The sequence below is a fragment of the Panthera tigris genome, chromosome B4 (assembly GCF_018350195.1).
Source record: "Panthera tigris isolate Pti1 chromosome B4, P.tigris_Pti1_mat1.1, whole genome shotgun sequence".
Lineage (NCBI taxonomy): Eukaryota > Metazoa > Chordata > Mammalia > Carnivora > Felidae > Panthera > Panthera tigris.
Window position 1 is genome coordinate 65,708,801 of NC_056666.1, and position 18,968 is coordinate 65,727,768.

The window sequence follows — 18,968 nt, forward strand, 5'->3', positions numbered from 1 at the left end:
TTCTTATATACAAAAAAAGAGTAACAGAAACCTTACAGCATGATGAATCAGTAAATAAATTCCCAAGGAATACTATTAAAATTTTATTACTCACCATCAAATTCTGCTGGTCCAACACCCACTATAATTATTGACATTGGAAGTTTTGAAGCCTTCAAAGAGAATACACAATTGGTTTACAATTAAGAAGTTGACTTCTTAAGAAAAGAATTATAATTTAAGAAGAAAATAATATCCTGTTTTGATATTTTTTTCAGATGTTCACTAAAATAGGTTTGAATACATCACAATAATATGCTTGATTCTACTCATTCTTTTTGAACTAACTGTACATACACTTATTCAGTGGGACATTCTCTGGGAATGACCAGCCTTGGACAATATGAAAAATAAAAAGTATTGCACATCTGCTTTCACTTGCTATTCTCAGCCAACATCTTCCTAAGTTGACTGAGGGTATCTCTGGGCATTTTATTCATGTTTTCTCTCCCATAAAAAATCTTTGAGTTGCTGTAAGGGAAAAATGGTACTATATTTGTGAAAGAGTAGTACCCTACTCTATCCCACTTATACCCAAAGTTAGGGAAAGCAATTTTCATTGTAAATGAGTGAATACAGATGATAATTACAGAAAGTTAGTATTAGAATGATTAATTTATGTATTAAATATCCATGGGATTGTGAGTGATACTGAATATTTGATTCAAAAATATTTGCATATTTTCCCATCATATGTATCACTTAAACAATGTAATCATTTTAAAGAATTTAATGGTCAGAATGTGAGATCCAGCAATAGAGAAAAGGAACACTGTACCAACCACATCTTCAGCATGAAGATCATCAAATTATGAATAATTGGTCCTCAATACATCATGTCTTATTAGTTTAATCCCAAATTATTAAATTCCTATTTTCAAGGGCACATGAATGCCACTGACCAGAACATAAAGGAAATCAAGGTGAATTCAACCCAAGTAATTCTAGTTAAAAAATAACAAATAAATGTGTCAGCCTTACTTCAACTGCTTTTTATGTATGTCTTTTTCAGTAAATGTCTATAATTTCCCCCCATATGATCCTCCACCAAACAGCTAATTATATATTCCCTATGTTATTAATAATTATGAGCTATGATATGCAAAGCACTCATGAAACCCATTTTCACTAAATGTCAACTTTGTGCCAAATATGTCTAAACTTGGACATGGAAAGGTGAGTAAGATATAATTCTATACAATATAGTCTAGGAGCATGTGGGTGGCTCAGTCAGTTGAGCGTCCAGCTTCAGCTCAGGTCATGATTTCACGGTTCATGTGTTCAACCCTACATTGGGCTTTGCTCTGTGTGGAGCCTGCCTTGGATTCTCTCTCTCTCTCTCTCTCTCTCTCTCTCTCTGTCCCTCCCCAATTCATGCCATCTCTCAAAAAAAATAGTCTATAAATATAGATTTTATAGATTATAATCTAATAAAAAGACAAATAATCATAAAAATAAATAATTAGGAATTATACAAGGATGGTTTTTGAATAAAGTCCAGTCCCTTCCAGTTATATAGAAATAAGAATGTCAGTACAGTGCTCCTATAATTGAAATGTAAATATTAAGAAATACTTTGTACAAATTGTAAGATTGTGTACAAGTACATCCAACTAGTAGAGGTAAGCACACTCATGCACATGAAGGTGATGGTATCATCTTATTTTTTTTTTATTCTGGGAGGAAAATAATTTTGTTATAACACAGTTATCCATACTGCTTAGGTTAGTCTTTATGAACTAATGGTACATATACATGTGAGTTTTCTGGATAAGGATAAGAATGCAATCAGTTGCAAAAGCATGAGCATTTTGTTTCACTAATAAGTCAACTAACATTAACTCTTTCAACTTAGGTTGAAAGCACCATGCTGTCACTTAGCCAGCTCGAGACTGAACGATACCTACTCACATTGACTATGGACTCCTTGGTTTGAGCCATATCCGAGATAACACCATCTGTCACAATCAGGAGCACAAAATACTGGGAACCATCTTTTACGGATGAAGCATACCTAAAGCAATAAAAAGATAAAGAATACCTCAGAAAATAAAACACCTCCTTTGTATGTGATGGTTGCTAAATATAATCGCAATAGTCAACAAACCTTTAATCTCAAGAAAATATTTAAACTTACATTAGGAATCTATATCATGCAAGCTCTCAATACATTTTTCTGAAATAGCACGCTAGAACACAGCAACATTACTTCATGCCAGCACACAGAAAAGCCTGCCTGCCTTGGAAATTCACTCACTAATAAAAGGTGAGATGGATGAGGGTATGTTTAGCACAAAGGAATGGATATAGCTTTCAGAAACAGATACCCTGGCTAAGCAACATATTATGTATATGATCTTCAGTAAATTACTTGATCTATCTAAACTTTATTTCTTTACCTTTAAAATCAAGATTACACACCTCTGTATTGTTAATACAGAAACCGCATGCATGCTACCCAATATATAATACAGTTTTATAAATGGTATGATTATTATAAAGACAATAATCATAAATGCTTTTTGTTTCGGACTAGACACAGGTAATGATTATACAACATAGTGAATGTGCTGAATATCATCTAACTGTAAACTTCAAAAGTTACTTTTATGTTATGTGAATTTCACCTAAGAAATGCAACAGAAGAAATGCTTTTTGACACATCCATAGTTCAAGTTTTTCTTTTTAATTTTTTTAATGTTTATTTATTTTTCAGAGAGAGAGAGAGCATGAAAGGGAGAAGGGCAGAGAGGGAGGGAGACACAGAATCTGAAGCAGGCTCCAGGCTCTGAGCTGTCAGCACAGAGCCCAACATGGAGCTTGAACTCGTGAACCACAAGATCATGACCTAAGTGGAAGTCAGATGCTTAATGGACTGACCCACCCAGGTGGCCCCATAATTCAAGTTCTTAATATGTGTTAAATTGATGTAAGATGGGGAAAAGAATACCAAACAAAGACAAAAATTAGGTATGTAATAAGAATATATTCTAGGGGCGCGTGGGTGGCTCACTCAGTTAAATGTCTGACTTCTGCTTAGGTCATGATCTCACAGTTTGTGGGTTCAAGCCCCGTGTTAGGCTGTGTGCTGGCACCTCAGGGCTGGAGCCTGCTTTGGATTCTGTGTCTTTCTCTATCCCTCCTCCGCTCACGTTCTGTCTCTCTCTCAAAATAAATAAATAAACATTAATGATTTTTTTTAAAAAATGAGTATATTCTAGTTCTTGAAGTTTATCAGAGTTCTCACCAAGTAATACTCAGTAATTTAGAGGTGAATTTTATGCATGTTATGTTTTATTATACCTTTTTTCCATTGTGTTCTACCTTCTGGGTATCTAGATTATATTCTCAACAAGAATACCTTTTTTTTTTTTTTAAGACAATGCTTTTATTTTTTTTTAAGTTAATTTACTCGTAGAGAGAGAGAGAGAGAGAGAGAGAGTGAGTGTATCCCAAGCAGGCTCCATACTGCCAGTGCAGAGCCTGACACGGGGCCCGAACTCACCAACTGTGAAATCCTGACCTGAGTGGAAATCAAGAGTTGGACGCTCAACCGACTAAGCCACCCAGGTGCCCCTCAATAAGAATAACTTTTATGATTTTTAGAATATAATTAGTATGCAGGTCATATCTAGTAACAAGCAAGCATTATGGTACTCTTAGGAGATAAACAGTAAATGAGAAGACTTTGGTCGACTTCTGTAAAACTCATTGAATATTTATGTATCATAGAATCACAGAAAGATAGTATCACAGAGAAACTGGGTTCAAGAAAACATCTACTTATTACCAATAAAATTCCTTCATAACCTGAAGTACCCAAAGGAATCAAATTTGAGCAGATCAGGGACAGACGAATCACATATGTCAGGGCAAAACTTATTTCTTGGAGAGCAGAATTAACAATAATATGGACAAGAAAAATGTTTACAACTTTTCCATAGACTAGAGAAACTCATAATTGCTCATGCAGCTAACAAAATGGTAATTTCATAGGCTGATCAAGAGAATACAGTAAGTGTAATGTTCACACCCTATAAAAATAGCATTGAACTGGTTCCACAATGTATAGTCAAAACTATTCCCATAATATTGAACAAATGATCTTCTCCATTAAGGAATTTATAAGTTTGATGGTTACACAATCAATGAAAAACAGTCCAAACCAGATTTGAGACTATTCTATTTAATGCTTAGCTTTTTTTCTTACTAAAAGAAGTCAGGTAATCTCTGTCAGGTATTCATTTTTAATTTTTAAATACCCATTATTTTTTAAAAATTTTAATGTTTATTTTTGAGAGAGAGAGAGAGAGAGAGAGTATGAGCAGGGGAGGGGCAAATTAGAGAGGGAGACACAGAATCTGAAGCAGGCTCCAGGTTCTGAGCTGTCAGCACAGAGCCCCACGCGGGGCTAATCCATGGACTGTGAGATGATGACCTGAGCAAAGTCAGACGCTTAACCTAGTGAGCCATGCAGGTGCCCCAATACCCATTATTTTTAAAAAGCATTTCTTACTATGTTTCAGAAACAGGGTTTTATATTTCATGAGATTAATGGAAGACTATAAATAGCTTCTGAGTACAAGAATGTAGCTTTTCTGCTCTTCTTACCAAATGATGCTCTTAAAATGACAAATTTTTACCAGATTCAGAAACAATACAGAAAGTAAAATATTATGCATTTCTATAAATATCATTTCAAGTGGCTTAACTGTCTGAATTTTTTTTTTTGGTATTTACTTTTTATTTCTCTTTCAACACTTCTGATCACCCATAAAGTCTCAGTTGTTAGTATAGTTTTTCCCCCAGCTTTATTGAGGTATAATTGGTATACAAAAAAACTGCACAGAATTAAGATATATAACTTGATGAGTTTGGACATATTTATAAATTCATGTTACCATCAAAACAATCACAGCAATAAATATACCACTTCTTAAATTTTCCTGTGTCCCCTTTGTGTGTGTGCACATGGTAAAAAAAAATATTAATGCAAAATCTACCCTTTTAACAAAAATTTAAGTGCACAATATCGCATTGTTGCCCATTGGCATATCTTGGCAGTTGTGAATAATGCTACAGATACTTCTTTGAGATCCTGATTTCAGTTTTTTTGGATGTATACTCAGAAGTGGGATTTCTGGTAGCTCTATATTTTTTGAGAAATCTCTATGTTGGCTTTTCATAGCAGCTGCACTAATTTAAAATTCCCACCAACCATGCACAAGGGTTCCAATTTCTTCACATCCTCGCCAACACTTACTATCTTTTTGACTTTTTGATAATAGCCATGTACAAGTGTACAAGCCATTTACAAGTGTAAAGTAATGATAGTTCACTGTGGTTCTGATTTGCATTTGCCTGATGATTAGAAATGTTGAGCATTTTGTATATACCTATTGGCCATTTGTATGCCTTCTTTGAAGAAATGTCAGTGCCAGTCCTTTACCCATTTCTAAAATCAGATTAGTTGTATTTTTGCTATTGAGTTGTATGAGTTCCCTATATATTTTGGAAATGAACCCCTTATCAAATATATAAGTTGCAAATATTTTCTCACACTCTGTAGGTTGTCTTTTCATTATGTTGATGGTTTCTTTTGCTGTGTAGAGACTTTTTACTTTGATGTAGTCCCAACTTGTCTATTTCTGCTTTTGCTGCTTGTGCTTTTGGTGTCATACCCAAGAAATCATTGCCAAGACAAAGAAATCATTGCCAAGACCAATGTCAAGGTTTTCTCTTTTATTCTAAGAGTTTTATAGTTTCATGTCTTACGTTCAATCAATTTTCAGTTAATTTGTGTGAGTGGTAGGAAAAGGATCCAATTTCATTCTTTTTCATGTGTATATCCAGTTTTCCCAACACCAATTATTGAAGAGATAATTCTTTCCTCATTTTGTATTCTTGGCACTTTTGGCAAAAACCTGCAGGTTTTTGTCTGGGCATCTCTATTCTATTCTATTGGTATAGACGCTTTTTTTATATCAGTACCTTGCTCTTTTAGTTATTGCACCTTTGGAATATGTTTTAAAATCAGACAGTGTGATGCTTGCCTCCAGCTTTGTTCTTTCTCAAGATTGCTTCAGTTATTCAAGGTCCTTTGTGGTTTCACATATATTTTAGGATTTTTTTTTCTTTATTTCTTCAAGAAATATCATTAAGATTTGGGTAGGGATTGCACAGAATCTGTAGAACACTTTGGGTAGTATGGACATTTACACAATATTAATTTTTCTAATCCATAAATGTGGCATGTCTTTCCATCTGTGTCTGCTTTAATTTTTTCATTGCATTCATTGCATCAATTTTTCATTGATGTTTCATAGTTTTCACTATAAAAGCCTTTCACTTCCTTAAGTTTATGCCTAAGTATTTTATTTTACTTTTTTGGTGCTTTTATAAATGGGATTATTTTCTTAATTTCCTTTTCAGATAGCGTGTTATTTGTTTAGAAATGCAACTTTTTTACAGGTTGATTATGTATCCTGCAACTTTACTGAGTTCATCAGTAAATGGGTTTTCTTTTTGTTTTGCTTTGTTTTATTTTGCTTTGTTTTACTTCCTTCAGTCTTTAGGGTTTTCTACATGCAAGATCACGTCATCTGTAAACAGAGGTAATTTTATTCTTCCTTTATTATTTGGCTGACTTTTACTTATTTTTCTTGTCCAATTGCTCTGGCTAAGACTTCCAGAGATATGTTGAATAGACGTGGAAGAATGGGCATCCTTGCTTTGTTCTATATTTTAGAGGAAAGCTTTTAGTTTTTTTTTTTTTTTTTTAATCATTAAGTATGATGTTAGCTGTGACCTTTATTGTGTTGAGGTAAATTCCTTCTGTACCTAATTTGTTGATAGTTCTTATCAGGAAAGACTGTTGAATTCTATCAATGTTTTTTCTCTATCTTTTGAAATGGTCATGAGATTTTGGTCCCTCATTCTGTTAATGTGTTGTATCATATTTATTGATTTGCATATGTCAAACCATCTTTGCATGCTAGAAATGCATCCTACTTGGTCATGGTTATAATTCGTTGAATGTGCTCTTGTATTCAGTTTGCTAATAATCTGTTGAAGATTTTGACATCCATGTTTATCAAGGATGTTGGTTTGTAGTTTTCTTGTGGTGCCTTTGTCTGACTTTATTATCAGGGTAATGCTGGCTTCATAAAATGAACTTGGAAGTATTTGCTCTATTTTTTTTTTTTTTGTAACAGTTTAAGAAGAATTGGTATTAATTCTTCTTTAAGTCATTGGTAAGATATGCCTTGTAGCCACTTGGCCCTGAGCCTTTTCTTTGTTGGGAGATTTTTGATAACTGATTCATTCTCCTTATTTGTTATTGGTATGTACATCCTTTCTATTTCTCTTGATGTATTCTTGGTACATCGTATATTTCTAGGAATTTATCCATTTCTTCTAGGTTGTCCAATTTGTTAAAGTACAATTGTTTATAATAATCCCTTATGATATTTTTTATTCCTGTGAAATCAGTTGTAATGTTTTCTCTTTCATTTTTTGAGTCTTGTCTCTTTCCTTTCTTAGTCTAAGGGTTGGTCAGTTTTGTTTACCTTTTCAAAAAACCAACTCTTAGTTTTGTCAATTTTTTCTATTGTTTTTCTATTCTCTATTTCATTTATTTCTGCTCTAATTATTATTATTTCTTTCCTTCTGCTAACCTGTACTTTTTCTTCTTCTTTTAGTTCCTTTTGGTGTAAAGTTAGATCCTTTAAGATTTTTCTTTATTAACATGCAATATTTATTGCTATAAACTTTCCTCTTAATAATGCCTTTACAATATTCTGTAAGTTTTGGTATATTGTTCTTTCATTTATCTCAAGATATTCCCCAATTCCTTTTGTATTTTTTTTTTTTTGACTCAGTGGACATTCGAGAGTATGTTGATTTCTATTCATTAATGAATCTTTCTGATTTCTTTTTTTTTTTCTACTGTGTTTGCAAAGGAGACTTGGAATTATTTCAATCTTCTTAAATTTATTAAGACTTGCCTTGTGTCCTATAATCTATCCTAGAGAATGTGCCATGCGTGCTTGAAAAGAATATGTATTCTGGAGCTACTGAGTAGAATATTCTGTATATATCTGTTAGGTCCATTTGGTCCAGAGAGGTGCTCAAGTTTGCAGTTTCCTTATTGATCATCTATCTGGATGATGTATTCATTATTAAAAGTGGGGTACTGAAGTCTTCTAATATTATTGTATTAGAGTCTATTTGTCCCTTCATACATGTCAATTTTTTGCTTAGGTGCTTTGATACTGGGTGCATACGTATTTATAATGATTATATCCTCCTGTTGAATTGATACTTTTTAAGAAAAATTTCATTTTAAGATAAATATTTTATTTAAGATCTATAACATGATGGTTTGATATATACATAGAGAGTAAAATGATTATTACAATTATGCTAATTAACATATCTCCTCACATAGTTCCCATATTTACTATTTTAGCAAATTTCCAGTATTCAATACAGTATTTCACTGTAGTCATCATGCAACATATTAGATCTCTAGACTTATTCATCCTACATAATGCAACTCCATATCCTTTGACCAATATCTCTATTTTCCCTACCTCCCCTCTCCTGCTAACCACCATTCTACTTTCTGCTTCTATGTATTAAACTTTAAAATTCCACATATAAATGAGATCATGCAGTGATTTTCACTGATCATGCATTTTTCTTCCTAAGTCTTGCTTATTTCACCTAGCATAACATTATGCAGGTTCATCCATGTTGTTGCAAATGGTAGGCTCTCCTTTTTTAAGGCTGAATAATACTTCATGAATATGAACGTTTCTCCCACTATCAGAAAGTAGAGCTTTGCTATGAAATCTTCTATAAGCAGAAATGGTATAAAGTAGAAAAAAAAAGCAAGTACCATTAGCTTATATGGAACTTTTTGAGTGTTGGTTCCCAGACCTAAACAATAGTCTATCTTAGATTTTCTGACACCTTAGGACACATCTTGCTAACAGACGCACAGAATAAGTGGAGATAAAGCACAGATGCTCACAGACATGGTTCAAAGCTAAGGCACCTTGATGATGAGATGCTGAGTGTAGTTCCCAGGGAAGGGGCCTGGTGGCATCACTGTCATGCTCATGATGCACGCTGCCTCTATGACCGCTTGCAGTAAAACAAACACTGCAATCTATTTCATAAAAGCAAAAATCTCTGGATTTCTTTTGGTTAGTGGAAACAGATCCTAATATAGGTCTTTTGTAAAAGTGAAGTGGTGTAATGTGAACTTTTGAAAACTGGAGGAAACCTGTGTATATCAACATATCACATAAACTAACCCTTTTATTATGTAATAACCTTCTTTGGCTCTTGTGCCAGTTTTTGACTTAAAGTCTATCTTCTCTGATAGAGGTACAGCCACCCTCCCTGCTTTCTTTCGGTTACCATGTGCATGGAGTATCTTTTTTCATCCCTTCATTTTTGGCCTATGTATGTCCTTAGATCTAAGTTGAGTTTCTTATAGACAGCATATAGTTGGGACTTGTTTTTTATCCATCCAGCCACTCCATGTCTTTTCATTGCTGAGTTTAATATATTTTCATTTTGGTTTTCTTTTGATTCACCAGAAACTATTTACCTAAGAGAAGGAGAGAATATATTCATACCACCAGAAGAGTTAGGAATACAACCTGAAGCAGATATAGTAAACCTGGAATTTCTTTGTTGTTTATCTTAAAACTTCATAGGGATTCTGCATTTTACTTTATAATAAACATGTGCTTTTATTAATGTTTTATATTTCTTAACTTTGCTGTAGAAAGATATATGAGCTTATTGTGTGGCTCTCACTACTGCCAGATGCACTAATTTGAAGATAAATTTCATTTTACATAAGAACTATTCAATCTATTTTAGTCTTTATCACCAAAAGCACCATAAATTAATCTTTTAAAACTTGCCATGATTTCTATGGCATTTGCTGTATGCATGGACATATTGTTGCACTTTGCAAGTAAAGCTAAGTTTCAAACAAAATCATATTTTGTGCTACCATTTCTTCTAATTTAGTCCACTTTAAAATATTATAATTTGTGATAAAATAATTGAAATGCTACAGAAACGTGCTAAGTAGAAAGTAGAGGCTGATCACATCTCAATCTATCTTCCAGAAGGTAACCCTGATATATACTCTTGCAGATTCAAATTATATTTTAAAGGTATTAAAGAAGCTTGCTGCTTAAAGGAAACTGATGATGAATCCTTCTGTAAATTGCATAATTAAAACTTTTATTATTAAAAGCCTGCTAAATGTCTTTTTTCATATATAGGCAATCCATAATTTATATTTTAATATTACTGTGATAAATCTGAGAGAGAGGTTAACTTTGTCAGGGGTTTGGAATTCAAACGCATTCCCCTGGAGTCTTTTGTCAGGCAACTTTCTGGGATCATGTTTATAAAAGTGCGTAAGTGGTTGGTTCAGATTTCTGGGATATTCTTTCAGCTTACTATTGGTTCATAGGAATAAAGAGGGCAACAAGATAAGAAACTGACTCAAGAATGTTTTATTTAGGTAGTTTAATTTTGATATATGCAATGAATTAAATTTTAATACTAATTAAATCTTACTAGTTAAATCTTAATATGTAAATATGTCAATACAAAGTAACAGTAATTTTTATGTTACAGAGTTGTATTTTTGGCAGTGTGATGAAGTGACAGACTGTGTCCACAACCATATGTAGTTTTGTTGCACTTTCTTTTATGTGCCTTTATCTTTGGAGCACAGCTAAAAGGGCTTAAGTTTATGCAAGGCATCATAACAGTTATCTGGGATAAGATTATTCTGTTAGGGATTTTAGCTCCAGTTCAAATGGCCACTCTTCCATATCCATTTTGTCATCAATAAAATAGGAATAATAACACTATTGACAGATCATAGAGTTATTGTGAAGATTAAAACAAATATTCCACATGATGGCATTGAGCACATTGTCTGAGACAGACTATGGGTTCAAAACTGATAAGTAATTTTAGTTGATTACCTGCATCTAGATATCTAGATACAAAAATCTAGTCAGTAGTTAGAAATTGATAGATCCCTCATAGAAACTGAAATATGACAGCCTCAAAACTAGTAACTGGTTAGGCACAAGAAACAGAGGACTAGTAGTTAGGAAATAATGCATATTATTCAAGTCAAGGGAATAGTAAAATTTTCATGATAGCCTGAAAAGATAATTGATACTTTCATTGGTATATTAGTTTATTTTCAAGTTATAAGCTGGTAAAAAATACCAACAAAATATATTTCAAAAAACTTAAAGTTATTGAGGTAGAATTCTAGATGAAGAGAAATTTTGAAGATGTAAACAGGAATGTAAAAATAGTAATCGCTATATATCCAAGAGGGCACTGACATTAGGGGATGAGTAAACTCCACTCTATTACAACCATGTCTCTATAGACACATGATTTCCTTAACATGTTTCTTCCTCCTATTGCTAGTTATTGAGAATTAAACATAGTGTTATAGATATTAGGTGTATTAATACATTCATACATGGAAAGGATTTCTTTGATTTTAAATTTGTTTTCAGTGTACAACATAACGGTCATGCATTAGTTTTGGTAGGCATGATCGTCTTACATGTTAACTTGGTTAGGCTCTGATAGCCAGTTATCTAGTTCCCGTGAAGCTACTTTGAAGATATAGTTAATATCTACAATTGGATGACTTTAAGTAAATGAGACTATCTCAAAAATGTGGATGGGCTTCATTCAATCAGTTGAAGGCCTTAACAAAAACGGTTTTCCCAAAGGAAAAGGGATTCTGACTCAAAACTGCAAGAATATCATCCTACCTAAGTTTCCAACCTGCCAGCTTTCCCTACAAATTTCTGATTTGTCAGTGCCTACTATTGCATGAGCCAATTCTTTAAAATAAATTTATCTATATATCTATATTTGTATGTCTTATTAGTTCTGTTTCTCCTGAGGACCCTGCCTCATGCAGTAGGTATCTATCACAATCACATTTTCCATAGGTCATTAAAATAGACTAAGTATTATCATTAACAGTTCCTTCAGTTTTCTATTATAAACTCGCTTATTAAAATGTAGTTATAATGCATGGTATACAGAAAATTCAATTAAACAAATAGGTGTGGATTTATCAGTAAATGCAAAGAATTGGGTTTTATGTTGGTTTATAACATATACATTATAAATTATATTATTATTATAAATATTAAATATAATTTAATTTAAATATAATTTATAACATGGTATTTATATATATATGTGTGTATATATATATATTATATATAATTATATATATATGTGTGTGTATATATACACACACACACACACACACACACATATATATATATATATATATATATATATATATATATAATTAAGTCACAATTCCTGTCTTCAGCGGAGAAAAAAATCTACATGTAACAATTGAGTGGAATCAAATTAGTGAGTGTTTTGATAAAGGTATTCATAAAATGACAATTCATAGCTCAGAAGTAATGATTCTCTATGGCTGAAGTATGGCACATTTGGGAGAATGTGGAGGGAAATGAAAGTGGATGAGTGGTGGTAGTTGGATATTAAAAGTTCTTAAATACCAAACCAAAGTGTTCAAACTTAAACTTGTCACAGGGCACCAATGGATGTTGAGTGGGATTTTTACATTGTCTGAAATGTTATTCCCTAGACAACTCTATGAAAGGAAAACTGGTAAGACAGGAAATTAGAAGCAAGCGGTTGGATAACCTCAGAACATCACCAAGAACTTTCAAGTTTCACAAACATGATGCTTTGGGTGTTAACTCACAATATTGTTATTTCAATATTATCTAAAAAGTCAATAGTCTTATAAAATAGATTTAAGTTCTAAAAATGAGCATACGGTTAAAATTATTATTCTTAAAAAGAATAAGAATAAGAATTCTTCAAAATGTTAATAGAAAACTATCACAAATTAAGCTTTTATCAATATAGAAAACACACTTTATAAGAAGAAAAAATCAAGCAAATAAAAAACCATTTGCTTTTTATTTTACAAAATGTATTTTTAATGACAAATACCTTAACATACAGAATTCAGTTATTAAACATTTGTTAAGTACACTTACCTCCTATATGATGGGCATGTTGAAGAACTGATGAATGCATTTCAAAATAACAAAATACTCACTGAGTTTTATTTAAAACAGGAGTCTCATACACTGTAACTATGGAACTTCTCATGATTTAGAAAAAATCGTACCTTGTCTTTTAAACTGATAAATTTTTTGGATGGTGATTTTGGGTCAAACAGAAATTGTCTGTCTTAATAAAAAGTTTAAAAATTAAAGTAAACCTATTCTCAAAGATAAAGGAGTAAAGCATTTCTTATGTAGCTTCATAATAAGACAGATACATGAGACTTCAGATTGTATTGGAAGGAAAAGAGGATTCCTCAAAAGCCGTATCGTATGTGTTTCTTATTTTCTCTCATTAAAAAAAATAAGAAAGAATTATTAGATCATGGATTATTGCTGAGAATCTGATAGTTAGCTGGCATCTATCCCTATCTTTGAGAATTTCTTAAAATGCTAGACAATACATGAAAAATGGTAATAGGACAGTATAGAGCCTACAGTTTTAAATGGTATATAGAAATGCAGCTAGAAATTGTATATCTAAAAGTTTAACTTTAATAGTAGAGATATCCAGGGTAAAAAATATAAAATTAACTAGTAAACCCTCGAGAACATTTATCATAACTAGCATGAATTCACACAAAAGAAATCCTATCCTTTTTCTATCTTTTTATAAAAGACAGTCATCTGTATAGTACTGGGTGAGAGAGAATGAGACAACTATAATTTATTTTGTACTAATATTATTTTTTGATACTGCTTTATTTGACAAACATCAAAAAACTAGGAAATAGAGTACAGATGACACTACTCACATAGGCTAATATAATTAGCTAGGATATGTTTTTCAAATTACAGGTAATGACCCATTAGTGGATTTTGAAATTAATTTTTTGGGTCAAGACCTGTATATATATATATATATATATATATATATATATATATATATATATATATATATATATGAAAAAAAAATAGAAATAGAAAGGGAAGGAAAATTTCCAGACTCATTTTATGAAGCCAGCATTACTTTGATTCCCAAACCAGAGACCCAGCAAAAAAAGAGAACTACAGGCCAATATCCCTGATGAATATGGATGCAAAAATTCTCAACAAGATACTAGAAAATCGAATTCAACAGCATATAAAAAGAATTATTCACCATGATCAAGTGGGATTCATTCCTGGGCTGCAGGTCTGGTTCAATATTCGCAAATCAATCAATGTGATACATCACATTAATAAAAGAAAATTTAAGAACCATAGGATCCTGTCAATCAATGCAGAAAAAGCATTTGACAAAATTCAGCATCCTTTCTTAATAAAAACCCTTGAGAAAGTCGGGATAGAAGGAACATACTTAAACATCATAAAAGCCATTTATGAAAAGCCCACAGCTAATATGAAAAGCCCACAGCTAATATCATCCCCAATGGGGAAAAACTGAGAGCTTTCCCCCTGAGATCAGGAACACGACAGGGATGTCCACTCTCACTGCTGTTGTTTAACATAGTGTTGGAAGTTCCAGCATCAGCAATCAGACAACAAAAGGAAATCAAAGGCATCAAAACTGGCAAAGATGAGTCAAGCTTTCACTTTTTGCGGATGACATGATACTCTACATGGAAAACCCGATAGACTCCACCAAAAGTCTACTAGAACTGATACATGAATTCAGCAAAGTCACAGTATACAAAATTAATGTACAGAAATCAGCTGCATTCTCATACACCAATAAATGAAGCAACAGAAAGACAAATAAAGAAACTGATCCCATTCACAATTGCACCAAGACTCATAAAATACCTAGGAATAAACCTAACCAAAGATGTAAAAGATCTGTATGTTGAAAACTATAGAAAGGTTATGAAGGAAACTGAAGAAGATACAAAGAAATGGAAAGACATTTCGTGCTCATGGATTGAAAGAATAAATATTGTTAAAATGTCAATACTACCCAAAGCAATCTACACATTCAATGCAATCCCAATCAAAATTGCACCAGCATTCTTCTCAAGGCTAGAACAAGCAATCCTAAATTTGTATGGAACCACAAAAGACCCCAAATAGCCGAAGTAATATTGAAGAAAACCACAGCTGGAGGCATCACAATCCCAGACTTTAGCCTCTACTACAAAGCTGTAATCATCAAGACAGTATGGTATTGACACAAAAACAGATACATAGACCAACGGAATAGAATAGAGACTCCAGAATTAGACCCACCAGTGTATAGCCAACTAATGTTTGACAAAGCAGGAAAGAACATCCAATGGAAAAAAGACAGTCTCTTTAACAAATGGTGCTGGGAGAACTGGACAGCAACATGCAGAAGAATGAAACTAGACCACTTTCTTACACCATTCACAAAAATACACTCAAAATGGATAAAGGACCTGAATGTGAGACAGGAAACCATCAAAACCCTAGAGGAGACAGCAGGAAAAAACCTCTCTGACCTCAGCCGCAGCAATTTCTTACTTGACACGTCTCCAAAGGCAAGGGAATTAAAAGCAAAAATGAACTACTGGGACCTTATGAAGATAAAAAGCTTCCGCACTGCAAAGGAAACAATTAACAAAACTAAAAGGCAACTGACGGACTGGGGAAAGATATTTGCAAATGACATATTGGATAAAGCGAGTATCCAAAATTTATAAAGAACTCACCAACCTCCACACCCGAAAAACAAATAATCCAGTGAAGAAATGGGCAGAAAACATGAATAGACACTTCTCTAAAGAAGACATCCAGATGGCCAAATAAAAAGATGCTCAACGTCACTCCTCATCAGGGAAATTACAAATCAAAACCACACTCAGATACCACCTCAAGCTGGTCACAGTGGCTAAAATGAACAAATCAGGAGACTATAGATGCTGAAGAGGATGTGGATTAATGGGAATCCTCTTGCACTGTTGGTAGGAATGCAAAGTGGTGCAGCCGCTCTGGAAAACAGTGTGGAGGTTCCTCAGAAAATTAAAAATAGCGCTACCCTATGACCCAGCAATAGCACTGCTAGGAATTTACCCAAGGGATACAGGAGTACTGATGCATAGGGGCACTTGTACCAAAATGTTTATAGCAGCACTTTCAACAATAGTCAAATATGGAAAGAGTCTAAGTGTCCACCAACTGACGAATGGATAAAGAAGATGTGGTTTATATATACAATGGAATACTACTTGGCAATGAGAAAGAATGAAATATGGCCATTTGTAGCAACATGGATGGAACTGGAGAGTGTTATGCTAAGTGAAATAAGCCAGGCAGAGAAAGACAGATACCATATGTTTTCACTCATATGTGGATCCCGAGAAACTTAACAGAAGACCATGGGGGAGGGGAAGGGGGGGAAAAAAGTTACAGAGAGGAAAGGAGGCAAACCATAAGAGACTCTTAAAAGCTGAGAACAAACTGAGGCTTGATTGGGGGGGTGGGGAGAGGGGAAAGTGGGTGATGGGCATTGAGGAAGGCACCTGTTGGGATGAGCACTGGGTGTTGTATGGAAACCAATTTGACAATAAATTATATATTAGGACACCATAGAAATAAAATAATAGGACACCATAGAAATAAAAAGGAAATATATGATAAGTATTATTCCATAAATAATCCTTTTTTTTAGTTGTGTCCAGAGTTGAGATGTAAAATTCATAACTTAAAACAGATTGTGGGTGGAAATATTTCAAAAACCTGAGCTAATATTTCAAAAACACTCAGAAAATGGTCATCAATGTATCATTGTCAACCTGAGGTGGACTTCCACAGCAGAGTTCCACTGAGGTCAGCCCCAATACAGGGGTATTTTAGTATCTTGTCTATGTCCCAGATAATGGAAAGTAGAACACATTTAAGTCACTCATGATGTCCAGTATGGAGATGATTCAGTACCAGAACCTTTAAACAGAGAACTGAGTTTTCATATCACCTTTGTGCATTGATAAAATTATCCAAATGCAGTATATTTTCACGTTCTTACTACATATTTGGAAGGACACAAAAGCTACACTTTTTAAATTTTCTAAAAATAAGGCAGTGTTTCATAGGATCTGCAACTGGGTCAAACTTTTTAGGGATTTTAAAAGTGGTGTCTAATTTATTTGCTTATACACTGATGAAGAAAATGATAAGTGTGTACATTTTTACATTTAAATTTTTTTTCTAGAATATGTAGTTGGAATCATAAGCAATTATATTCTGAACTCAATACTATGTACTATATACAGGTAAAGCTCTGGGAATTCTTAAAATTAGCTATTATATTAATTTCAGAGTGGTTAAAATAATGTGCCCTATATTATCACTGAAAGACTTTAGTTGTCTTCATGGAATTTGGTCTCTTATTACTTCTATGTTACCATGGGATGTGATATTAGATTGAATGATTTACACCATTGAGATCATAATCGATCTTGTTATTGCTCTCATGGCTGCCTTTTCAAAGAATAGAACATTTTTCTTGGTTGAACAAATACAGGTTCTGATAATAACTAAGTGTATATTTCTTCACTTGAGATTTTGCTGTAAAGTTCTCAGCAAAGTATTACAATAGCTCAGTGGAGACTCTTCCCACTGTATCTTTTTCCTCATTTTCTTAGAGGTAAATTAGAAGAAAATACTTTTCATTTGTGGAGTCATGGTAACAATAATATAATTTCACTGCTGTCTGGGACACTGGGATAAACATCTTGTCTCTGTCCACTTACCTTGCTACATGATTAATTACAGGAGCGAAGTTGGTTGGCCCATACAGTTGTACAGATTTCAGACTCCTATAATAAGCCTCCATGACTCCTTCAATGCCATCACAGTAGGGATTTTGAGGGTTTCCATTCTGCAGAATTTACAGGCAAAAAAGAGTAAAAGTTAATAGTGTCTATAAAGATCAAATGAAAAAGAGAAACGATATGTTGATACTCAAAGATTTTTTGGAAGCACAGATTTTTTGGAAGCACATTTATATCATAGCAAAACATAATAAATTAAGTGGTCAACAACAGATTACAATATATTATGTAGATTATGATATGATGAATCTAATATATAGTCATTAAAAACTGATACTCTGCATAAAAAGAACCGCAGAAAATTCTAAATAATCTTGAGAAGCTGAATATCACAACATTCCATAATTAATGGCTTCATTTTACACATGTCTGTGAATATGTAGAGAAGAACATATAAAAATCCTGAAAAGAAGTAAATATTAACAGTGGTTAACTCTGGGTGATTACATATAATTGGTGGCTTTTTTTCATTCTTTAAACTATTCAGTCTTTTCTGAGTTTTCTGCAGTGATATCTATTAAAATCAAGAAAAAAATTGCTATCCATTCAGTTTTACCTCATAGAAGGAAAACTATGAAACGTCTGCCACATGCACATTTTCATGTTGCAATAACCCCAAGCAGAGAAGGAATGCAATTTGGTGTGAGAAATGTCAAGACAAGGTAAAAGGAATAGAATCAAAGAATCATCCATGTTCTTTAAGGGAAATGAGCTTGCCATTAGGTTCTTATTCTGGAGATGGCACCTAGAAGGGCAACTTTATACCTGGAGACCTAGACCAGCTTTTCCATACCTTAAATGCTTGAGGGTTAATTCTCCTAGACCAGATTTAACAAATAACATGAAGCAGTATATTAGTTATCTATTGCTTTGTGGCAAATTACGTCAAGAGTTAGTGGTTTAAAACAGTAATTATTTCTTATCTCAACATCTTTTGGGTGTCAGCAGCAGCTTAATGGATGGTTCTTGTTTGGCATTTCTCATGAGTTTGCAGTCA

At 33.2% G+C, this 18,968-nt stretch overlaps 1 protein-coding gene across 1 annotated transcript in view; it reads right to left on the bottom strand.

The window, feature by feature from the left end:
• CPNE8 (copine 8) overlaps positions 1-18,968 on the bottom strand; it is a 226,106-nt gene that overhangs the window by 20,665 nt on the left and 186,473 nt on the right. The window contains exons 16-18 of the mRNA XM_007090800.3: positions 17,891-18,018; positions 1,951-2,053; positions 95-152 (exon numbers count right to left, since the gene is read on the bottom strand). Of these exons, the coding sequence (XP_007090862.1) occupies positions 95-152; positions 1,951-2,053; positions 17,891-18,018 (289 nt within the window). The remainder of the gene's footprint in view (positions 1-94; positions 153-1,950; positions 2,054-17,890; positions 18,019-18,968) is intronic.